Source organism: Neomonachus schauinslandi, chromosome 6, assembly GCF_002201575.2.
Source record: "Neomonachus schauinslandi chromosome 6, ASM220157v2, whole genome shotgun sequence".
NCBI lineage: Eukaryota > Metazoa > Chordata > Mammalia > Carnivora > Phocidae > Neomonachus > Neomonachus schauinslandi.
The window spans coordinates 76,968,294-76,993,039 of NC_058408.1; the positions used below are offsets into that span (position 1 = coordinate 76,968,294).

A 24,746-nucleotide genomic window follows, 5' to 3' on the forward strand; every position below is an offset into this window, starting at 1 on the left:
ACTCAAAGTGGGGGGGGGGGGGTTACACAAACCTCTGGATACCGAGGGGAAGGAGTCAGAGAGCTGTCTTATAATTCTGCCTTCCACAGCTAGTAAATCTCAACCTAGGCCCAGACGGACTCCAGGTGTGGGAGTCCATGGCCCCAGTGTCCAGGCTCTTCACAGTTAGGATCTTTCTCCCTTTGAACAAAGTAAACCCACTTTATAACCTTGCATGGAGTTCTGAGTAAGAAAACCCCCAGAAGACACACTGGGTGCTAAGCAATAGTGTATTCTCGTCAAACCCCTGCTTTAAAAGGTCTGCTCTTAAGGCCTGCTTTTAACCACCTGCCATTGTGTATTTTCAGGAAGAGATTTCCAAAGTCTCTCTAAAAACTCAGGTTATATAAGTCATTTCGATGTGTTTATATTCTGAGCCAGAAATAACCCTGGGGTTTGAGATTTGAGACTCGCGTTCTCCAAAAAAAAAAAAAAATTAGATAAATAACCGTAGCTCTGCTTTTTGTCTTTGAAACAGATGAAGTGATTGAGAAGAAACAGTGAACACCTTCGTTCTGTGGAAAGGACAGCATGGATCAGCCATTTACTGTGAATTCTCTGGTAGGTAGCACCAACTGATACCCTACATATGGCCTGAAAACCCGGAAAGAAGAACAAAAACATAACACGTGTGAAATGAGTCACCGTTACTTCACAAAGTTGAGCACTTGTCGCTCCTCATCCATCTGTGGGGTCCTCTCCTTTGAGGAAGTGACTAATAAAGCCATCTTTGCTAGAGCTAAAAATAATTCTTTTTGTCCACAAAAGCGTGAAATTTTAATCTCTCTGGTTAGATTCCAGGAGTGTGGGGGAGGGGAACTTCAGAATTGACTTTGTAAGCAGGGACTTCAACCTCTTTGTGCTTCAGCTTCTTCACGGATAAAAACTGGAAGCTTCCCTTGTGTGGTAATGACCGAGGGAGACGTTCTATATACGACACGCAGATGTTACTTTGGGATCCGGCGTAAAGGTCTCCACACTTGAAATTCTCGTTCTTCTCACTTTGCCCTTTAGAACCCAGCACGGTCCGTGCCTTCTCGAGCTACATCTTAGAAGGAACAACATGCCTGAGACGAAATAACAGGAGCCCTGAGATCACAGGGACATACTGTGAGTCCCAGATCACTCTCTGGGTGAGAATGTAGGCACATTATATAACCTCCATGGCCCCATTTTTGTACTTGGCACATTACGACAGTTGGGGACAATATTTTTAATGTTCCCAGCCAATCGTGGGGTCTTGATCAAAGGAAGCTCTCACGACCGTTAGCCTTCTCCTGACGACCAGCAGTATACTGAATACCTGCCCTCGCAAAGCTTTAGCCCCAGATCACAAGGAAATGGAGGGGGCACCTGGGTGGCTCAGTCAGTTGAGCTTCTACCTTCGGCTCAGGTCTTGATCCCAGGGTCCTGGGATCGGGCCCCGCATCGGGCTCCCTGCTCAATGGGAAGCCTGCTTCTCCCTCTGCTGCTCCCCTTCTGCTCTTTCTCTCTCTCTCCGTCAAATAAATAAATATATAAATCTTAAAAAAAAAAAAAAACACAAAGAAATGGAGGGCCTGGTTCTTGCTCTGAAATAGGTTGTGACCCCCGTCCTCCTTGCCAGGAATGTCCTTCACAGATGCTCAGTTGCTTTGACAGGAGGAAGAGCGGAGAACTGTAGGAACTTCTTCACTTTCTGACCCCACGCTGTCAGCGCACTGTGGGGGAGTAAAGGCAGCCCCCTTTCCCACCTGCAGAGGAAGGGATCATCCTTTTGGCATGTCTTAGGTGTTTTCTAGAACATTAGGTAGCAATGATTAAAATGTTAGTGGCGGGCGCCTGGGTGGCTCAGATGGTTAAGCGTCTGCCTTCGGCTCAGGTCATGATCCCAGGGTCCTGGGATCGAGTCCCACATCGGGCTCCCTGCTAGGCAGGGAGCCTGCTTCTCCCTCTGCTTCTGCCTCTCTCTCTCTCTCTCTCTGACTCTTACGAATAAATAAATAAAACATTTAAAAAAAATTTTTTTTAATAAAAAAATAAAAATAAAATGTTAGTGGACATGTCACTGTAAAATGAACACTAAGGCTTTTTCATCTGGAGATTTTGTATTTTGTAAGGTATCACAAACCCAACATTATAGATTGATGAAGACATGAGGCTCTTTCCCCGTTTACTTCTGAAATCACTTTTGCTAATTTGGGAAGGATAGGGCCATTCAGGAGAGCAAAAACAAATCTTACTTTTACTTCCTGGTAAAAAGATAATCCAGTTACAATCACATTGCACCTGTTTCTCTCTTCCTCTTTTATTTGGTACATGTTTTGATTATCGTCTGTGCTGCAAGGAACATGCTACATCCTAGGAAACAGGGATGGATGGACACTGCACACAAATAATTGTAATTCAGTGCAGACTGTACAGTAATAAAAAGTGGGCAAATTACTTTTGCACGTTCAGGAGCCTGGAAACCCTCTTTGGAAAAATGTGCTAATTTCCATAGTTTTTTTTCCCGATCATTTTCTGATGTCATTGACGCCTTCACCTGTGGTCAAATAGCAGCATTTTCCTTGAGGGCTGCTGGGCGCTCTGGGTGAGGGAAGGGCGGGCTGCGGCTCAGACAAGGCACACACTCAGGCCTGAGGCTCAGACGTCACAAGCTTCGATTCCTGCTTCTGAGGAGGGGAAGCCTCTGGCGGCTTCTCAGAAATTAGAAAGTCTTTTTGAAAACGAGAGGAGCAGCAAGACAGGGTTTGGCTAGAAGGAAGTGTGCCTTCATGTAAGGTGAGGTCACTGAGGTAGGGCTGGGGGTTATGTTCAGTCACACCTCTCTGTTCTCAGAATTCTGGACCAAGGGTAATTGACTGAAGATGCCAAGGTCAAAAATCCAGTGTACACTTTATTCTTTATCACTTGGCCCTGGAGACAGATTCTGGGAGACTAGTAAGTCTCCTTATCCCTTCCGCTCTAAATTGAACTGGCTACCCAATCTCAGGAAGGATCGCTGGAGACTTCAGCACCAGGAAGCCCAGGCCCTGAGAGCCTCCTCTTGGGAGAAGGAAACGGGGAGGAGAACAGGTTTATGCCTCTCTGGTTGGTTATAAATTTCACCTTTAGAAACAAGAATCAGGGCGCCTGGGTGGCTCAGTGGGTTAAACGTCTGCCTTCAGCTCAGGTCGTGATCTCAGGGTCCTGGGATCGAGCCCCGCATCGGGCTCCCCGCTCCGCGGGAAGCCTGCTTCTCCCTCTCCCTCTGCTGTTCCCTCCTGCTCGTGCTCACTCTCTCAAATAAATAAATAAAATCTTAAAAAAAAAAAAAAAGAAAGAAGAATCATTCCAGGTCTCTAGGGTTCTATCTGTTACAAAATTGCCACCACAGTGGACCCCAGGGCATCGGAAGATTCATTGCAGCCTGCCCTGACAGCTTGGATCCGTCATTCATGGCCAGACTAAAACCATTCCACCTGTGGATTTCTTTTTTAACTTTCTACAGACCTTTTAATCAAATGCGCTGCCCTTGACTGACAGAGGCCGACTCGGGGAGCTAAATTTGCTCTGGGCTAATTCCATTCCTGTTGATCAAAGGTTGCTAGAGGTGTCTAAAGCAGCGTTTCTCAAACTGCAGCATGCATCAGTGCCTCTGGGAACACCAGTTGAAACATGGGTTCTTCAAGCCTGCCTCCAATCTGTAGATGCCAGGAGATGCCTGTTGAGAATTTGTACTTTTTTTTTTAACATTTTTTTTAAAGACTTTATTTATTTATTTGACAGAGAGAGACACAGTGAGAGAGGGAACACAAGCAGGGGGAATGGCAGAGGGAAAAGCAGGCTCCCCGCTGAGCAGGGAGCCCGATGCAGGGCTCAATCCCAGGACTCTGGAACCATGACCTGAGCCAGAGGCAGACGCTTAACCGACTGAGCCACCCAGGTGCCCGGGAATTTGTACTTTTAAGAAACTCCCAGTTGATGCTGATACTGCTGGAGCATGGACCGCACTTGGAGAAGCAGTGGTCTGAAGCTGGGGTCAGCAAACCATGGTCTGAGCGCCAAAGTCACCTGCTTGTTTTGAAAACAGAGCCAGGATCATTTGCTTACGTTTGTGGCTGCTTGCACATCGGCAGGGCTAAGTAGTTGTGGTGGGGACTCTAGGGCCTGCAAAGCCCAAAATGTTTGCTATCCAGCCTTCAACAGAAAAAAGATTTGTTGACTTTTTTGCCTTTCCGAAGCACTGAGCTTTTCATTGAATCATTGAATAATTATCCTGAATGCATACGTTCTGTGTTTTCCCAAATGTGTACAGATGCTATTTTTATGAATAAAGTACAAATGTATGTCTTAATATCACTGACTTTTTCTTAGTAATGATTTTCATTATTTTCTCAGTCAGGGACTAATTAACCGTGCCTGTTAATGTACTATAATTATTATGTGCAGGTCTAAGAGTCTTTTTATGTTAAAAAGAAATAGGGGGTATCCTTGAAAAGGACTTATTGGTGAGGTTTCGTTCACTTGGTGAAAAAACAGGTCCTAAAAGCTTCTTATTAAACTGGGTATATTTATAGTGGAAGAGCACTGAATCCTTAGAGTAACTTTTGAATGCAGACCACCTCTTGGAGACCCCTCAGAGGAGCATGACGTGAGCCCTCCCCAGACAAGAGTCCACCTGCTGGTCTGCTTCACGTGAGCCGGAATGGAAGTATCCATGAGGACATAAGGGTCAATGATACTTTACCTAAAATGACCTAAAGCATTTGCATACCCAGGAACTGCCACATAATTGTACCCTGAACCCTAAAGGAGATTTGCCCCCAACACAAAGGTGTGTCTATCCTAGAGATACATGTCTTCTTGGTGTCTGGCCCATGTGTTTCTGCACAAAGATTGCACTTTTATGGTATCATTAACTCTTAGGAAACACTTTCCTTAGGGACTGGTGTCGGGTATTTAGTGCAGAAAATACACCTGTAATTTCAGTCCTGTTCATTTCTTATTTCTACTCAGAGGTTCCATTTTTGCTTTGCAGAAAAAGTTAGCTGCTCTGCCTGACCATACGGATGTCTCCCTCAGCCCAGAGGAGCGAGTCCGTGCCCTCAGCAAGCTCGGGTGTAATATCACCATCACTGAAGATATCACCCCACGCCGCTACTTTAGATCTGGAGTAGAGATGGAGAGAATGGCGTCGGTGTATTTGGAAGAAGGAAATTTGGAAAATGCCTTTGTCCTTTATAACAAATTTATAACGTAAGTCTTTTGTTTGGGAGGTCTTCGAAATGGGAAAATATTTACATGCTGTTTTAGTGAAACGGTTTGGACTTCAGGAATATTTTCATATTCAGACCAATTTTGCAATCTCCAAAAGCATTAACTGTCCCACGTTTTTAGGTTACCAAGTAATGTATTCAGAGGCATCCCCACACCAGCTCTGAGGCTCAGGCATGGAGCAAGCCTCAGGGACATGAACAAGTCTCTCAATAGCCCTGTGTAGTGACGTGCATGTGCCTGCCTTTGGCACTCTTCACCAAGAGAATGTCCTGTTTTATGCTGTCCTCCCCCCACAGGAATGTCAGCTTTGTGAGAGCAGGAACCATATTGCAGCTCCATCCACAGCGCCTGGAACAGACCAGCGCCTGGAACAGACCATTAACAGTTTTAAAATTTGACTTGATGGGTTGGGACGGGGCGGTAAGTTGGCAGTTATAGGAAGGCTCTGATTCAGGGATAGAAAGTAGCAGTTTCACATTATAGTTAGTATTTTTTTAAAGATTTATTTATTGATTTGAGAAAGAGAGAGAGTGGGAGGGGGCAGGGAGAGAGAATCTCAAGCAGACTCCCCACTGAGCTTGGAGCCTGACATGAGGCTTGATCCCAGGATCCTGAGATCATGACCTGAGCCGAAATCAAGACTCGGCCACTTAACCAATGGAGCCACCCAGATGCCCCTAGTTAGTATTTTTTAAAAAGGCAATTTTTTGGGGCACCTGGGTGGCTCTGTCGGCTAAGCAACTGACTTCAGTTCAGGTCATGATCCCAGGGTCCTGGGATCGACCCCACATCAGGCTCCCTGCTCAGCGGGGAGTCTGCTTCTCCCTCTGCCCCCCACCCCCGCTCGTTCGCACTCTCTCTCTCAAATAAATAGAATCTATTAAAAAAAAAAGAGTCAATTTATTTAGCTGTGTAATAGTGCTAGGTATAAAACAGCTTCCAAAGTGTTTAGTGAAAGCAGCTACCTGAAACCCGTACTTTTAGCTTAATTAAAAGTCACATGATGATTGACTCCCTCGTTCACTTGGGGACTTAACCTGAGAACATCTGAGAACTGGACAGTTGGCAACACTCAGCCTACATGGGGAAACCACTGGTTTCTAGAGAGCTAATAATAAATATGAAATCGGAAGCTGTTGGGCAGAATTGATAGCACACATTCTCCAAAAACTTTAATTTCTGAACTCTAGGTCACCAGTTGCTAATATTTTTGTGTTGCCTTCTGCTGGTGTTTTTTGCCCACGTTCCTGTGGGGTCGTAAGTGTGGTTAAGCGAAAGACCACTCCACTGTCCACATTACCGAGTCACCGGAATGTTGGAGTTCCCTTCTGTCATGAACCACGTGACAATCTGCAATGCACGTATCCCCCGTGGGCCTCAGTTCCTCATTACAAATGGAAGACGTAGGGGCAGAAGTCTCTCTTATCTCCAAATGGAAGACTTCTCTAAGCTCTCTTCAACTCCAAACATTTGTGACTTTATTCTATTTATAAAGAATAGCTACTTTAGGCAACTAACAATTTCTGTAGCCTCTTTAAACCATAACTTCCTCATTCAAGAAATGAGTTATTTTACCAACCCAGTGTCCCCTGTAGGCCACATGATGAGAGCACGCGTGATCTGTAAGTGAGAGGACACCAATAATTATAAGGTATCATGTATTAGTTGATCTTAAGTAGTATTTGTAGCCCATCATGGTCTATCAAGGAAGGACTTTTCGTTTATTCAACAAATATTTACTGAGCACACATCATTAGCTGGACACTATTCTACTGGCTAGGGATACTTCAGTAAGAAAAAAAGAAACCCAGAATTCCCTGCCCTTGTGAAAGCAAAATCTTCATTTTACGTGGAAGTGATGCATCTGGTTTGGTCTAAGGATTTCCCTTTACCTCTGCTGTCCCTTGTTCCTCAAAAAAGTGATGAAAAATAATGAACTCCTAATTAGCACCTCCTCATCCACTACGGATTCTGACTATCATTTCTCTTAGTTGTGAATTTTCAGTTAAGAGTTTCTGATATCAGGGCACCTGGGTGGCTCGGTTAGTGAAGCGTCTGCCTTCGGTCAGGTAACGATCCCAGGGTCCTGGGATCGAGTCCCGCGTTGGGCTCCTTGGCTCCACCCCGTTCTCCCTCTCCCTCTCTCTAACACACACATAAATAAATAAAATCTTTAAAAAAAAAGAATTTTCGATATAGACACATAGACACCATGGCACTCCTGATTCATCAGTGGTCCTCTGAGTCTTTTTCAACGGTAAGAAGAGATTACATTGATCTTCCTAAACTCTTTTTTTTTTAAATTTTTTATTGTTATGTTAATCACCATACATTACATCATTAGTTTTTGAGGTAGTGTTCCATGATTCATTGTTTGAGTATAACACCCAGTACTCCATGCAGAACATGCCCTCTTTAATACCCATCACCAGGCTAACCCATCCTCTCACCCCCCTCCCCTCTAGAACCTTCAGTTTGTTTTTCAGAGTCCATCATCTCTCATGGTTCATCTCCCCCTCCGATTTCCCCCCCTTCATTCTTCCCCTCCTGCTATCTTCTTTTTTTTTTTTTCTTAACGTATATTGCATTATTTGTTTCAGAGGTACAGATCTGTGATTCAACAGTCTTGCACAATTCACAGCGCTCACCATAGCACATACCCTCCCCAGTGTCTATCACCCAGCCACCCCATCCCTCCCACCCCCACCACTCCGATCTTCCTAAACTCTTAACATTTTTACATGATCCTCTGTGTTGCCAGCAGCATACGTGAGTGAGATAGTGTTCTGGCGGATCAAGCACCCAGGACCCAAGAAGGACCAAATTGACATCGTCTCTTAGGGAGCATCCTAACCCTCTTAGCCTCAGCACTCAGTCCACAGAGCTTACTTCCCTGTAATGCCAAAATCATACTCATGCCAGCCTTTGGTGGAAAGGCTGATGGAAGGAATATAGGTTAAATAATAATGTATTAAGCACGTCCTTTTTGAAAAGGAGTTTCGTTCTCGTATTAGAAACCTTCACTGACAGGGGCGCCTGGGTGGCTCAATCGGTTTAGTGTCTGACTCTTGGTTTCAGCTCAGGTCGTGATCTCAGGGTCGTGAGATCGAGCCCCATACTGGGCTCCACGCTCAGCAGAGTCTACTTCTCTCCCTCTCCTTCTCCCTCTGCCCCTCCCCCTGCTCATGCATGCCTTCTCTCTCTCTCTCTCTCTCTCTCTCTGTCTCAAAATAAATAAATAAAATCTTTAAGAAAAAAAGAAACCATTGCTGAGCTTTTCCTGTCATATAATGCTAAGGATGTGCTTTCTCTTTTCCTAGCTTGTTTGTAGAAAAGCTTCCCAGCCATCGAGATTACCAGCAATGTGCAGTCCCAGAAAAGCAGGATATTATGAAGGTATTGTGAGGTCGATTCTCCCCCCGGGGGTCAAATGCTCCACATGTCTCCATTATTGATCTCCTCCTCCTCCTCCCTTCCTTCATCTCATCCTCTGGAGAGTTTGAGCACAGAAAATTCATTCCATTAGCCAAGATATTTCGATTTCTTCTTGGACCTTTAATCATTGCTCCAGAGCCAGTGTGGGATGTCTAATTGAAACTGGAAGTGGGGAGAAAATAAAAAGATCGAGAATGTGCTCAATCTCTTTGTGGCGAGAAGAAGGAATTATTCACTGTTCTTCCCAGGGATTGCAAGAAAGGTGGTTCAATTCCCCGGATTTGTTTGAGAGTCATTTTGGCGGGTTTTGATTCTTCCATACAGTCCTGAACCTCAGAAGTGTTTGAAAATCAGTGTTGATTAAAAGGTGGCCCCAAAGTTCTAGTTCTTTTCTTGTAGTACCCAGAAAAGCAGGATATTATGAAGGTGTTGTGGGGTGCTAGCCTACGGTGTAACCAAGTGTTTAAGGGTAAGGGGTGGCTTGAAATAGTCTCAAGGAAAAGGAAGATGGTTGCTGAAAAGTTCTGTATTCACCGTCAACCTTGGCAGCCGATAGAGCTTCAAGTATTTTTAGCTGAGAATATATATATATATCCTTTTAAATAACATTTTTAAAATGTTTCCCATGTATCTGTGTTAAGTAGTTTGGTTGATCTTATATCTGGAGGAAGATAACACGGTATATACAAAGCCATGAAATTTTAAGTAACTCTCCGAAGATGCTTGACCATATAATGGATGAGAGGCTCTCTTACCACTATGTCTGGCCTGAGGCTGCCTGTAAGAACCCAGATTGTGTCAAATGGTCATCTACATTTTTAAAAATTTCTATACACACTTATCTGAAGGGGCACTCACTGCCATGCCTTGTGTAGCCTTTCCACCGAATTCTCTTGTTCATTCAAACTCAGGCTGTTCTGTATGTTCTGCCAAGCTGACTCTTTTACTCTGATTTAGTTTTATTCTTATTTCTTCTCATAGGAAGCCATTCTCTGAAAGCATATACATTTTCTTTGTTTATGCTTGTTGAATAAATGGATGGGTGGAGGATGGGAGGATGGATGGATAGATGGGAGGATGGATATAGATGGACGGATGGATGGATGGCAGAAGATTAAGAGAAAAGAAATTTTAGTGGAAGAGCCTGGCCAGAGTCAGACTTGGATTCTAGTCATAATGGGGCCACTAGCTAGTAGTACTTCTAATCTCTATAGGCCTTTGTTCCCTCATCTCTGAAAAGGAGGGTGGTACTTGGACTTAATCAGATTTCCCAGATTTTCTGTCCACTAAGAAGAATCACAGGAAAATTGTTTGAGATCCAGATCCCCCAACCCCTTCTCTAAACATGTTGATTCAGGGGAACTGGGAGGAGGCCTAGGAATCTGTATTTGTATACAAAGTGCCTCAGCCTCTTTTTTGCAGTCAAGCCTAGCAATTCCTACCTACCGTGTTCTCCAGCGTCGCTTCGAACTATGATGCCATAGCATTTGCATACAGTGGAATGTGCAGTTACAAACCCACTGCTTAAAACGGGGTACCTACCTAGACGGAATGCTTATCTAACCGAGTCGATTGAGGTCTTACGAGAGGGATAATGCTTTCCCTTCCCTACTGAAAATTTGTGTTTTGGAGCCATAGCAAGGAGAGGTTTATATGTCCACCATCATCTTTGGTTACTTGTGTCTTGATTTCTAATACACATACAAGTTGTTTTTCTTTCTCAGCTGATGATCTGAAAGACTATACTGAGAATCCCACTAATCAATATGTATATATATATTTTTAAAAGAAACTGAAGGAGATTGCATTCCCAAGGACAGATGAATTGAAAAAGGACCTTTTAAAGAAATATAACATAGAATACCAAGAATATTTGCAAAGCAAAGTAAGTTCAATTGGTACATTTGTTTCATGACTGTTTTCTGTGCAAACATTTTTTTTTAATTTCATGTTCATGTGAGTTTTTCGAATGGCTTGTGCATTTAAATTAAAAATTAAAGACGCAGTGATGTAAAATCAATAAAAAATTCATGTTGATATACGGGTTAAGCACTTGCACCAAAGATGTGGTATTTTTATTACCCTGCAACACCTAATCATGTAATGCATTAGAAAATAAACTTCCTACAGTGAATTTAAATGGAGCTTTTTGACCAACTCTTGGCCACTGTAACCTTGAGGCAGATGACTGCTCTTTGGTGATGAACAGAGGCAGTGGGAGATAGGGAGAATAGTACATAGTTTCTGACTTACCTTATTATGCAGGCCTTGGAAATGTGAATTCGATTCTTCAGTCTTACAGTCAATATTACATTGAGAGGGAATGAGTGAAATGTAATCGTATCACCAATGGATGGTGGCTTCTGCATCATTATTACATAAAGAGTGACAATGATAATGATGTCTAAGAGATTGAATGGCATTAAGAGAAAAAATTGATCTCTAGGACCTCGAGTTCAAAACTCAAACTCTTAATGTCTTCAGCAATGTTATAAAAATCGCTTTGCTTTTTTTGTTGGACTGTGTGTTTATGTGCTTTGAAATTGTCACTTGTGCTGGCTCTCGCTTGAGTTCAGGCTCATGAACTCTGAATGTGGCCCCGGGAACCTCCGGGCTTCCTGTGGGCGTAGCTGGAAGTCAGGGTTGAGTGCGGCGTTTTGACCAAGGGATAGAGGGAATGTTGAAATCCGAACGTTGCCTCAAGTGCGGCTATGGATGATTTGGATTTGACTTGAACTATGATAGATGAGAATGCTCTTGGAGGTTCAGACAAAGCAACGGCAAAGGAGAGAAAGGCCCAGGCCAGTCTTCCTTCCCATCAGCAGTGTGCGTGTGGTCGTCCCCTCAGGGTCTCCCAGGGAGGGACAGCCCGGTCTGCCTTTGATGACACCAATTCGGTCCCAGTGGGCAACAGTGTCCCAAAGTATATGTCACAGAGAAATCTGTGTGGAGATAGAGTGGCAGCCTTTATGCCTAGGAGAGATGGACATGCCCATCAGTAAGTCCTTGCCATAGGCAGCACGGGCATCATCGGGAGCTTGTTCGAAATGCAGACTCTCAGGCCACCCCCCACTCCTGCTGAGTCAGAATCAGCCCTTCTGACGAGACCCTGGGGGATTCGTGCGCACCCCCAAACTGCTGCCGTAAGCTGTGTCCCCCACCCTGCCCTTCCCAAAGTGACTTTTAATCAAAACCACTTGAGGAGCTTATTAAAGATTTATATTCTCTGACCTAATAATGCCTGGATTTTTTTTTTCTAAGACTAGGGAGCCTGGGAATCCTCATTTTAACAAAATTCCTGGCTCGTCCTGATGGAGATGATTGGACCCCATTTTGAGAACCGTTTCCTAGGGGTTCCCCCTTCTCTGTAAAGTTCCAGCAGTCTGAGTTCTAGAGTCCAAGGCAAGAGGTTCTAGGGCAACACCGGCCAACAGAGCTTCCTCCCATGGTAGAAAAATGTTCCGTGCGGAAGCCGCCAGCCACGTGATACTTAAAAGGTGGCTGGCAGGACTGCGGAACTCAATGTCTAACGTCATTAGACTTGAATTAATTTAAACTTAAGTAGCCCACAGGGCTGGCAGCTACTGTATTGGCCAGTGAGGTCTGGGGTGATAGAACCGTTCCCGAGATATTTCGCTCTGGTTATCGGTGAGGCAGGCCACGCCGCCAACCGTGACCTTGATTTTCTAATATTCTTCTAACGCGCAGGGGAATGGAGGGGACGTGACTGTCACGGCCTGCCCCCAGTAACATAATGAGTGGACGTGGAGCTGCCGCCTTGATCAGACTAAGGGGCTCTTGCCGTGATGGTTTCTTATTTCCCTCGCTGTCACCTGCGTGTCCCTGCGCGCGAACCGCAGCGTCTGTGTCTCTCTGTCCTTGGCAAGCGGGGAAGTTAAATGTCTAATCCCAGTTGGCTGGCGCCTTTTCCAGAACAAATACAAGGCGGAAATTCTCAAACAACTGGAACATCAGAGCCTGATCGAGGCCGAAAGGAAGCGGGTGGCTCGGATGCGCCAGCAGCAGCTGGAGTCTGAGCAGTTCCTATTTTTCGAAGACCAGCTCAAGAAGCAGGAATTAGCCCGGGGTCAGATGCGAAGCCAGGAAACCCCGGCGCTGGCGGAGCAGATTGACGGGAGCGCTTTGTCCTGCTTGTCCGCGCAGCGGAACAGTGCCCTGCTGAATGTGTTCGCAGACCAGCCTCCTAAGAGCGAGGCGGCCCCTGACGCCAGGCACTCACCTCCCGTAAACCGGGCTTTAAAGCCCGCGGCCGCTCTGAGCGCCGTGCACAGTAAGTGACGGGCGGCCTCCCTGCCAGGCCCGGCCTCGCTTCTGACCGAGCCTCCTTTCCGCGACGGCTGGGACGGGGCTCCTCTTCCCATTATCCGCTGTGGTAGCGCGGCGGCAGGGTGTGGTGTGAATTTCAGTGCCATCCGGCTTTCCCGCAGCCGTAACCTAACGTTCAGGCAGCACAATTTGCTCCCCCCCCACCCCCCCGTAGAGCAGCAACTCTCTCATAAACGGGGCCCTTATGTGGTCATGGGGCCAGAGATTTGAAAAGAGAATTCCGAGCATTTTTTTTTCTTTCCTGTATTTTCTACCAAGAAACACCTGAATCTTAAAGGTGGACACTTAAACACTGGAAAGAAGATGCCGAGAAAATGGTTGGCGCAGACCTCGGGTTAAAACGTCAGTGTTTCGCCTTTACCTGCCCCAGGAGGGTCTTGCGCACACAGGTAGTCAACCTCCAGGTGGATTATGTGCTTCTGCCCACAGTTAGGGCTGCTCGGGGGCGGCTCCATCCCCGCCGACAAGTTCCCAAATCCAAACGCAGACCCTGTCAGATGGTGTCTTGTTTCCATTTATTTTAAAAGAGTTGTGGTAGGCAACCGCTTTATAAATTACCCCATCGCGAATTATTCCTGAAAACAGTGCTCTTATTTAACCATCACCAACTTCCATAAAGACATAAAGTAACATGTGGAAGACACAGTGAAGAGCATCTCTCCTATGTCTTACGGTCTGTGAGATATATGCTCTGCAACCTTGGCACTTAGCAGTGTATTTGCTCTGTGCCACAAAAAAAAAATAATAATAATAACAAAAAAAACCTCACACATACGTGTAAACAGTTGATCTAAGGTGCAAAGGTGTTAAAATGCTGGTGCCTCCCCCCCTTGTTCATGAGACAATTTATAGGCAAAGCGGAATTTTACCTTCCTTCTCGTTAATGCTTACTGTTAAAGAGTTTAAAAATAAAATACAGAAAGTGGAGCGCCTAAAAATTTCATCTTTTATGTTTCGATGGCCCTGCAGTTGCTTGCCAAAAACAGCTCTGATGGATGGGATGTAAGATTTGTTTCTTTAGCTTGTTCTGCCTTTCCTGTTTCTTAGATTTAGTGGTCGAAGGACTGCGGTGTGTAGTTTTATCAAGAGACCTTTGCCAGAGATTTCTGCTGCTGGCAGAATCTAACACACTCAGAGGAATAGAAACCTGTGGAATACTCTGTGGAAAACTGGTATGCCCTTTGTTTCATATCTTTCTGCCCACGATACGTTCAGTCGTCGTGACTTTCTCGTCATAAGCAGAACAGAATAAACGCATCCTAACAGTTGCAAAAATTATGAGGTTATCTTTACCTAGATTAATGAACACAAAACCACTGTCATTATTCGTGGAATGGCCCTTTCAGGAAATGGGTTGTAAAATTTTAGGGATACCGTAAAAACTTATTGTAAAGAATGACTCAAACCACATGTAAACCTTTGTTTAAAAAAATGATGGATTAGGGCCACCCGGGGGGCTGAGTCGGTTGAGCATCCGACTCTTGGTTTCAGCTCAGGTTATGATCTCAGGGTCGTGAGATCGAGCCCCGAGTCCAGCTCCGTGCTGAGTTCGGAGTCTTCTTGAGAGTCTCTCTCTCCCTCTGCCCCTCCCCACCTGCTGTCTCTCTTTCTCTCTGTCAAATAAATAAATAAAATTTAAAAAAAAAAAAGGAAAAATGATGGATTATAGGTCTCCAGATTTCCAAAGCCATCTAGTTTTCTAAATCAGATTTCTATTGCAATTGTTAGTTTCCCATATATTTATCTAATTAACTCCCTGTTCTGATCTGAGGCAAGTGTCATCTCGCCACCCTTTTGCAGATCCATGTGGAATAAAACTAGGGTTCTGTTGTTTGGGTTTTTTGTTTTTTTAGTTGCAGACAGGAGTTTCAACAAGCTGAAATCTTACGGCACAGGTCCTATTTACGTATGGAAGATTTTATCAGAAATATGTGATGAAAGACAATGTCAAAATAGAAGGAGGGCCACAGAGAGAAGATGCATTTAATTTGCTAGTTGCAAGAAGGTTAAATAATGTCTTGTGGAAGGTGCCCTTTATGGTGTCACTTGGGTCCAGGCGCATTTTCCACCCTAAACATTTAGCTTGGGAACTGTTGCTTAACCGAATACGTTCTATTCAGCACACAGTGTCCCTACCGTATTCCCATTCTGCATCTTCATGTGTCCTCCAGGAGAGAGGAAGCACAGATGACCCAACATAGGAGTGTGACCCACCCTGTGCTCCCCTCAGCCACCTTGTTTGTCCTTCAGGGGCAATGTGCTCTGGATGCTTCCTCAAGACCATATGTGGTACCTAGTTTGATTGATTGATGGAGTCATTCATTCATTCTTCACTCATTCCCTCATTTGCTCCTTCATCGGACAGACATGTACTGAGTACCTAGATGTGCCAGGCACTGTGCTTGGTTTTGGCATTCTGTAGCCTCCAACAGCCATAGTCTTTTCTCACATGATGCCTCTGAACAACCAGCCAGATGATTAATTCTCAGTGGGGCAGGAAAGCCCTTAGACCAGAGAGAAGGGGGTGTTTGTGGAGGGCGGACAGCCCCTCCCAGTACCAGCAGCTCCTCCCTGAGCATCCTATCACCTCTTCTCAGCCCCCTTCCTTCAACTCCTCCCTTGACCTGAAGGGAGCAATGTGTTTTTCCTTTTTCATTTTCTAAATGCAAACCCAAAACATCACCTTACTTATGGAAAATCTCAGTGAGTTCCCCCGGTGGCAGGAGGAAAATTAGGTCTGGACGTGAAATGAAGTATCATTAATAAAATAAAAACGAGACCATCAACCTCCACAAACCTTAGAAGTGTCCCTCAGTAAAGCCACAAAATCATTTAACTAGTATCTCCCCCTCCAAATAAGCCTGCTGCTATTTTGTTCGGATTTTTTTCCTCTGCAAATGTAGTACATCAAGACATTATTTATTAACTGAACGATCATGGACCAGCCCGGGGTGCGAACTCCTATTTGTTATACATTTTCTATTGTGAAAAGAGGTTTTGAGGTCCAGAGAGCTACCTCTCAGATTTTTGGCAGATTATCCATTTTTAAGTGTGAGGCTTTGATTTTGAGGATGTGGATGGTGGGGCACTCTCTAGTCTTACAGCAAAACATTGTAGTTCCAGCTCAGGCTGTGGTCTTTTGTTTTTTTTGTTTTTTTTTTTCCTCCCAGATGCTTGTTATTCTTTTTGCTGATTGTTTTTTAGACACATAATGAATTTACTATCACCCATGTAATTGTGCCAAAGCAGTCTGCGGGGCCGGACTACTGTGACGTGGAGAATGTGGAAGAATTATTTGGCGTTCAGGACCAACATGGCCTCCTCACACTCGGATGGATCCACGTACGTGTGACCTTTGGCTTTCAGTATATTTTCCGTGGGGTGCCGTTTTCCTTCTTGAGGAAATTTAGCTTCCTTTAAATCATTTCTTCTTGATTTTTTTCAGGTGGAATAAAGGTCATCATATTAAACATTCTCTTCAATGTTAGGTCATGTCTAAATCTGTCAGATCTGGATTTGGACAGGCTTATATTATGCTTTTTTTCCTACCATCCAACGTTAAAAGAGAGAAACATTTGGAAATTGGGTGACTTGCTTTGATGATTTTATAGAGTCTAATGGAGACCTAGTCAGATTTTTAACTAATTCGATGAGACCATTATTAATGTTCTCTTTCTCTTTGCCATGGGTCAAAAGTAGATTATTTTAAGAAAATTGCTGAAAATGTTTCTTTGAAACAGATGTTTTTATATATTAAACAGGAACCATACATTCTTCCACATCTCCCCTCCAGGCCAAGGAGGAATTTATCACTGTACAAACAGCTGTGGTGGGGCCAAAAATATTGGGTTCCAACATCTACTGGGCCATCATAGGAGCAAGAAAAGGCTTGGCATGAATGAAAGACATGAGTTTAAATCTCAGTTCTGCTAAAAATTCCTTACAGGAATGTTGGTAAATTATGTAAACAATCTGGGCATCAGTTTTATCATCCATAGAACAGATGTCATAATAATTGACTTCCTGCAGTGATCCGCAGTAAATGAGATAATGCCAGTGAATTTCGTGACACATTTTTCTAGGAACTCAAAAAATGGTAGCCATTGGTTTTGGTGATGATGCTCTACTTTTCCTGTCCATGGTTTAATCTGTCTGGGGGACATTTTTCCATTCAGTCTTGTACATGTGGACCTGGGGTAGAGACAAATCATCCCACTATCATGGGATGATGGCCAAGATTTTCAGAGAGAATGAAGAAGAATTCAAGAGCCCTTGCAGAGAGAGGGGCAGAACACATGCTTGGATGGCCCCATCCCTCCCCACCCACAAAATCGGCAAGCACTTGGTGTTACATAATTTCAGAGGTAGAAGAGACTTTAGTCCCAGCTCTACCTAAGTTCCTTTTTTTTTAAGATTTTATTTATTTATTTGTGAGAGAGAGATAGCGAGAGCATGAGCAGGAAGAGGGGCAGAGGGAGAGGGAGAAGCAGACTCCCCACTGAGCAGGGAGCCTGACCTAGGGCTCCATCCCAGGACTCTGAGATCATGACCTGAGCTGAGGGCAGACACTTAACCAACTGAGCCACCCAGGCGCCCCCTCCACCTAGGTTCCTATGTGTTCTTCGTCACTTCCTTGCTTCCAGGTGCCGCATTGAGCAGCTGGGGCTAATGAGTGCCCTCTCTCCCTCACTGGCTTTGTGTGAGCCATAAACAAGACATCAAGTGTGAAAGCCCTTTGAAAAATATAAACCACCTCTCAAACGCAAGAAATGATGGATGATGAAGAGTTGACAAAACCTTCCATATGTCTATTTGTTTTACTTAACAGTAAGAAATGTGCCTTAGTGGGTGCTTAGAAATTGCTGAATTTTAAAGGCACTCTTTAGTTTAATGTGATTTTCTGTAACAGGGATGTATTTTAAAGCAAAATAAATTGCAGCAAAGAAATTATAACACAAACTGAGTAAGAATGACAGTCCATTATATTATACTTACACCGAAGAGTCAGTGTTAGTTTATCTTATAAAACATTTCCCAAATTAAAAACAGGTTTTCCCTTTATGGCCTGTGTATATAATATATGCAATAGTGAAGTTAAGTCATTTAGATGATGAATTTGGCAAAATTTTAGAATTCCAGGATTTTGCTTTTTGTTTATTTCACCATGGCAAATCATTGTGGTTTGATGCAAACCCTAAAACATTGTATTTCTAAATTTTAATGGTTGCAAATGACATTTTGTGATTTTTTTTTTTTATTGAATAATAGTAGCAACACATTCCAGAGCTAGCTTTTTTTCAGATGTAAGCTAGTCCTAGGAAAGAAGGGCTGAATCAGAATCAAATAGGGCTAGATTTGCATGTGGACTTAGCTTAACTGGCTCCCCGAACGTTGGCATTATTTACTCTCTTGCTTACCTCAGTCTTCTCATCTGTAAAATGGGCATGGTAATAGCACTTTTCTCATGTTGTTGTAAGAGTTGAATGAGGTAATGCATGGGAGGTGATTTGCTCAGTGCCTGAGCGAATGACATCTGCAGCCATCATCATCATCGTGGTCCTGGCCATGGTCATGGTCATTTTTATTTCCATCGAGGGCGTGAGGTGGGAGCGCCATTCTCCCATGGAAGAGCTATTATTATCTGAGTAGCAGTGATTCCTCCTGGCAGAAATGTGCTTTCAGTCTGCAAATAAATGGACAGGCAGAGTGATTTGTCTCTTTGACAGTCTGCTTGCCGCCTCCACAGCGCTGGAGTCCCATTGAGCAATTCATACTTTCTCACCGAGGCATAGACAGTTGTATGTAGTAACAGAAGGTTTGCATTGAATCAGATGAACAGGCAGTCAGACCCTCCTACTCATACCCTCACTAAAGCTTTGGGTTTTAAAAGGTAGGATAAGGGCGCCTGGGTGGCTCAGACGGTTAAGCGTCTGCCTTCGGCTCAAGTCATGATCCCAGGGTCCCGGGATCGAGTCCCGCATTGGGCTCCCTGCTAGGCGGGGAGCCTGCTTCTCTCTCTGCCTCTGCCTCTCTCTCTCTCTCTGACTCTCATGAATAAATAAATAAAACATTTAAAAAAATAAAAAAATAAAATAAAAGGTAGGATAATTTCCAGTCCTAAGTTGACCTCCATCTTTGTAGACCAAGACCAAGAGTTACTTTTTCCTCACAGAATACATAACTTCTGTAAATAGATATCAATGACTTTTACTTTCATTCTGTTAAATCTGTTAAATAAAGTGGAAATGAGTTGTAATATCCTGCATTTCTTTAGCAGACCATAGTTACGTGTAAAGGCATGAAGCCGTGCCCTTTAGTTAATAATGACGATATTGGGGTGCATGGGTGGTTCAGTCGGTTAAGCCCCCAGCTCTTGGTTTCGGCTTAGGTCACAATCTCAGAGTCATGAGATCAAGCCCCACATGGGGCTCTATGCTCAGCAGGGAGTCTGCTTGAGATTCTCTCTTCCTTCTCCCCCTGCTCCCCTCAAAAAAAAAAAGATGATATTAAAATAACAACAGCAATAACACAGGGAATGATTTTGATTCCTTTCTGTGCTAGGCACTGTTCTAAGAATTTTATATGGATTGTCTCATTTAATTTTAATGTAGCGACCCCATGAAGAAAATGATTACTGTCCTTATTTTATAGCTGATGAAATGGGCATGAGGGGGTTAATCTTAGTATCATACAGCCAGTGAGCGATGGGCCCAGGACCCAGACAGTGCATGCCGGGGACCTTGGTTTCATGCTTAAAGTGGTCACATTCCTTTTTCAAGGGTAACTGGGGTTGACTGTGAATTTTAAAATCATGTTGGGTGCAGGTATTTTTCATATTCAAGTGTGTACCTCTGATCTGTCTCTCGTATACACAAGCTTGTATATAGCCAAAAACCTGGAAGATACATCTTTCGATTTATAATCTCCCATTCCTTCTCATCATATGGGTATTTACTTACTGTGGGAGATCAGTCCCAAACGCCTCCAACAACTCGGAGAATTCTGTTCTCCCATTTGTAGGGAATGATGATCCACAAAAGGACACACAGCAAAATGTGGTAAATTCATTGAAAGCATTCCTTTTGTGTCCATGGTTTTGTATAAAGTATCTCTGTGTTTCCGATCACAGCTGTGTTCCTGACCAGCTGTGTGACCACGGGCAAGTTACTTAAAGGAACCTCGGGATCCTGTGTGTGAAACTGAGATGCTAATAGAAGCATCCCCTAGCTGCGTTGTGATGAGAAGAGTTCTGTCTGTTCTAATAAGCAGAAAGTGCATGAACACTTCCAAGAGCCTCTTCTCAAAGTCGTGGTTATTGCCAAGGTGCATGAGGGGAAGGATTATGTCAGCGACATATTTTTTAAAATCCTGGTTTGATTAATGACGGTAAAAAAGAAAAAGCCAATTATGAGAGATTTCTCTTCGAATGGGCTGTGGCCTCGGCTAAGACAACTCCTCCAATAAGATTGTCCTCTTTTCTGTTTATAGACACACCCGACCCAAACTGCGTTCTTGTCCAGTGTTGATCTTCACACTCACTGTTCCTATCAGCTCATGCTGCCAGAGGCTATTGCCATTGTTTGTTCACCAAAGCATAAAGAGTAAGTGTACCTGTGGACGGGGTCCAAGTGAGGCGTTGTCTGGGGCTGCTGGGTTCAAGTGCGTCCACGTGGCAGGTGGTGGCTCTTGGATAGACAGGCACCCGGTGCCCTTGGGAAGCAGAGATTGGTGCCAGCCAGCTCCCTTTTACCGATAGCTCAGCAGTCTTTTGGTTTTTAAGGTCCTTTCATAGTAGAATTACTGGCTGTCTTTACTTAGTGAGCATGATCTCCAAGTGGATAAACTGGATGTTATTTCAGTTTGCCTTTTGAGATCATGATTCTCCTGTTGTAAGAAAATTTCTAGCCTTAGCTTAATGACCTCCAAAGCCTTTCTAGGTTTGGGAGACAGTGACTGTGAGAGAGTGATTATGAGCAGAGGAGTCAGACAAACTTCGAGTGGAATCCTGCCTCCAGCCTCAAATGGTGTGTGACTAGCAGGATACCTGACCACTATGAGCCTCAGTCTCTTTATCTCTGACACCACCCGTCGGGATTGATGTGAAGAAGCTGATGTGTAGAAAGGGCTTAGCATAGTGCCTGGTCCCACAGTTAGCACTTGACAAATATTTGCTGTTTCTTTAAACAGTGTCTGTGTTATTAGAGAAAGTAGAAATATTTTCCACCTGTGATTTCCTCCCACGGGGCCTCCATTTTCCATTCTGGTCTCACAGGACAGTTCAGCTGCCCCTCTTCCCCATTACAGCCCAGCAGGTGCGTGGAGTTCGCCTTGGCCCCTCGGGAGTTTCTCTGCTCTGGGCCAGTGGTTGCAAAATTGGTTTAAAAGATCGCTATGGAGGGCGCCTGGGCGGCTCAGTAGGTTAAGCGTCAGACTCTTGATTTCAGCTCAGGGTCATGAGATCGAGCCCTGCGTCGAGCTACTCGCTGAGCGTGGAGTCTGCTTAAGATTCCCTCTCTCTCCCCCTCCTCCCCCACCTGCTCGCCCTGGAAAGCCAAATGATCTTTAATTTCTATTCCTTTTGTTTCCACCCTGTAACAGCACTGGCATTTTCAGACTCACCAACGCTGGCATGCTCGAGGTTTCTGCTTGTAAAAAGAAGGGTTTTCATCCACACACCAAGGACCCCAGGCTGTTCAGTGTGAGTAGACTGCGCTGGCTATTTTTTTTTTTTTTAACAGATACTTATTTTTCACCTCTTCCTTTTTCTTTTCTCCTTGAAGGAGAGAAACAGTAACAGTATAATATGGGATAAAACACTGAAGTGCTTAGTTTGGGGCTTTCTTATCCTGAAAATTAATCAAACTTTGTAGTTACTTCTGATTTCTTTGCACGATCATTTTATTTACAAGAGAATACCAGCTACAGAGCACAGTTGATTGTGCATAAAGTTACCTTTCCATTTCTAAATGTTTCTCTGTGATACTTAAGGAAATGCAGTTTTCCTCAGACTCCAAGTAAGCACAATGAAATAAAATGATATTTAGTGTCTCATAAATTCTTTCTGCCCGATGTGGCCAGATTAATTTTTTCGTAACAGTACACTGAAAACTGTAAGCATACTTCTTGGTTAGCTATGTATAGCCCCAAAGAAACACTATTTGACTACATCTTTTCTTTCTAAATGCTTGCCTGGTGGTTCTCTGGTGGTAACGTCAGAGAAACATTATTTTGAAGTTAGAATCTACTTAAAATGACAATTACTTGGCAACGTCTGTACGTGTGTTTCGGTTGGAAATGAATAAATACGATTCTATTTGTTCTGATCGGAAACATTTTCAAAATTAGGAACGTTTTTAAGCTAGGAAATTCATATTCCCTTTCTGCAGAGAACCAGGGTAAACATTACGATGTAAAACCAATTTTTTTCTCACCTAGATATGCAAACATGTGTTGGTAAAAGACATAAAAATAACCATGCTGGATCTAAGGTGATGTGTTCCGAAGATTAGCACCGTCGACCCCAGACACCTACCCGTGGACGTGCAGTTGTGGATTTTCTTAAGACGTTTCCTGAAGTGACTGATATTTTGTATTTATACATTTTAGATCAGAAAGTTTGATATTTATTGTTCTTGCCCATTTTGAAGTTTCCTTTCTGGGTTGCTCTGTCTCCGGAGAAGTCACAGTTGGGTTCCATCAATAGCTGTGAATGCGCCCAGATACTACAACCACACCATAAATAATGCTGCAAACAACAGTACGTCCGGTGTTCGTAGAGGTCTCCGCGCGCATTTTCAGAGCTTTCCATGCTTCGCTGTATTTTTCTTGTCCTCGTTCCTATTAAAGGTTGTTCCAAACAAGAGATGCTGAGTACCAGGGGGTCTCTCAGACAGGCCGTCTGTTTCTGCCACGCTTCCCTGTGGTCGAAAATGAGCAGTTTCCACGTGTGAGAAGAAACGTGGCTGTAGACGGTAGAGCCGTCTTGTGTTCAGTGTCAAGCTCAGAGATACGTCTGCAGCGGATCCTAGTGGAGGATACCAGAAGAGCGAGCTTCTGCTCAGGGAGGGGTACCAGAGGGCTTGGGGTTAGCAGATGATTCATTAACTTGATTGAGAGGACTAAAAGCAGAGACGCTTGAGAGAAGAATGAAAAAAGACTCAGATGAAAGTGTACAGCTTGTTACCGTGAAAGTTAATAGGGGCGATGGGAAGAAGAAATGAAATGTAGGAAATAACTGATAATTCTCAGCCTAAGAGAATAAGAAAATAATTTGGAAAGTGTGCTTGCAATTAAAAGCACCTACCTATAAATCAAGGCACAGGGAACTGGAAGAAAAATACCCTTAAGCTGAATAAGGTGACATAAATACAACATGGTTTTACCAAGGCTTCGATTGGGATTTGTGACTGGTATCTAGATAATAAAAGCATTTACCTGGGTCAAAAGACAGGGATTAAATAGAAGGAAGGGGAGGTTTGTGGACTACATTGGCCAGTTGAATTAGGAGGAAAAACTTTGTGGAGACAGAATGTGACCGTATTCAGAGGTAAAACGTTTAAAGGGGCAATTAAGGGGCGCCTGGGTGGCTCAGTCATTAAGCGTCTGCCTTCGGCTCAGGTCATGATCCCAGGGTCCTGGGATGGAGCCCCACATCAGGCTCCCTGCTCCGCGGGAAGCCTGCTTCTCCCTTTCCCACTCCCCCTGCTTGTGTCCCCTCTCTTGCTGTGTCTTTCTCTGTCAAATAAATAAATAAAATCTTTAAAAATAAATAAAATAAAATAAAAAATAAAGGGGCAATTAAGGTAAAATGAGGCCACTAGAGGGCCCTAATCCAATCTGACTGGGGTCCTTAATGAAGAAGAGATTAGGATGCAGACACAGAGGGAAGACCACGAGAGGACACAGGGAAAAGACAACCCTCTACAAGGAAAGATGCTTCCAAAGAAACCAGACCTGTCCATGCCTTGATCCCAGACCTCCAGCCTCCAGAACCATGAGAAAATAAATTTCCACGTCGTCTGAACCACTCAATCTGTGGTATTTTATTATGGCAATCCAGCAAACTCATACAGTACTTAATAAATATTTACTGACGTTGTTTTCTTTTTTCTCTCGCGGGACGGAATTGGAAATGACTTTCTTTGTTGTCACGCAGAAATTACTCTCTTCTCCACAGACCTTGTCAGTTGTAGAAGAGCAAGGCAGGTTTCTGTGGGTTTTTCTCAGCTCCTGAAGGTGCTCCTGGATTCTTCTGAGAAGTGGTTTGTTTGCGGAACAATTGGTATTATATTCGAGATGCAGTGTCAGTGAAGGTCATATCCCAGGGCTGGTTCCATATATCTCCCCCCACTTCATCCCACGCTGCAGACACACAGGTCATGCCAGAGACTGTGTTATTACAGCTGCTTGGACTGAGACTGAGGTTTTTATTGGGGAACCAGCCACAGTGACCCCACACGTGGAAAGCAGATGTTTCTCACCTGGCACGTCTTATAGAATTATGTAGTGAGAGAATGTTCTATGTGAAGAGGATGCTTGAGAAATGTCAAGTGTTGGGCACTGATCAAGGAAAAGAGGAAAACGTTCAGCTCCTTATTCTTGGAATTTAGCGTGTTATTTGTCACAAAGACAACAAATAAGCCAAAAAACTCTCCTCTGTTCCTTTAAGAAACGTGTTTCCTTTT

The 24,746-nt window shown here is 44.0% G+C and overlaps 1 protein-coding gene across 1 annotated transcript; it reads left to right on the plus strand.

Annotated features, from left to right (window-relative positions):
* Nucleotides 1-530: 530 nt before the first annotated feature.
* On the plus strand, nucleotides 531-22,914 carry STAMBPL1 (STAM binding protein like 1). The gene is made up of 10 exons (XM_021696161.2): nucleotides 531-600; nucleotides 5,042-5,259; nucleotides 8,601-8,676; nucleotides 10,505-10,600; nucleotides 12,649-13,006; nucleotides 14,110-14,234; nucleotides 16,267-16,404; nucleotides 20,551-20,663; nucleotides 21,661-21,760; nucleotides 22,498-22,914. The coding sequence occupies exons 1-10, from the start codon at nucleotides 571-573 to the stop codon at nucleotides 22,552-22,554; spliced, it is 1,311 nt and encodes a 436-aa protein (XP_021551836.1). The 5' UTR covers nucleotides 531-570; the 3' UTR covers nucleotides 22,555-22,914.
* Nucleotides 22,915-24,746: the final 1,832 nt, after the last annotated feature.

Bases quoted from the DNA above. Each gene is read 5' to 3' on its own strand.
- STAMBPL1 (XM_021696161.2), top strand. From the start codon at position 571: ATGGATCAGCCATTTACTGTGAATTCTCTG. The intron at 8,677-10,504 runs GTATTGTGAGGT...TATTTTTAAAAG, and splicing joins AAAAGCAGGATATTATGAAG to AAACTGAAGGAGATTGCATT. The intron at 20,664-21,660 runs GTAAGTGTACCT...ACCCTGTAACAG, and splicing joins TGTTCACCAAAGCATAAAGA to CACTGGCATTTTCAGACTCA.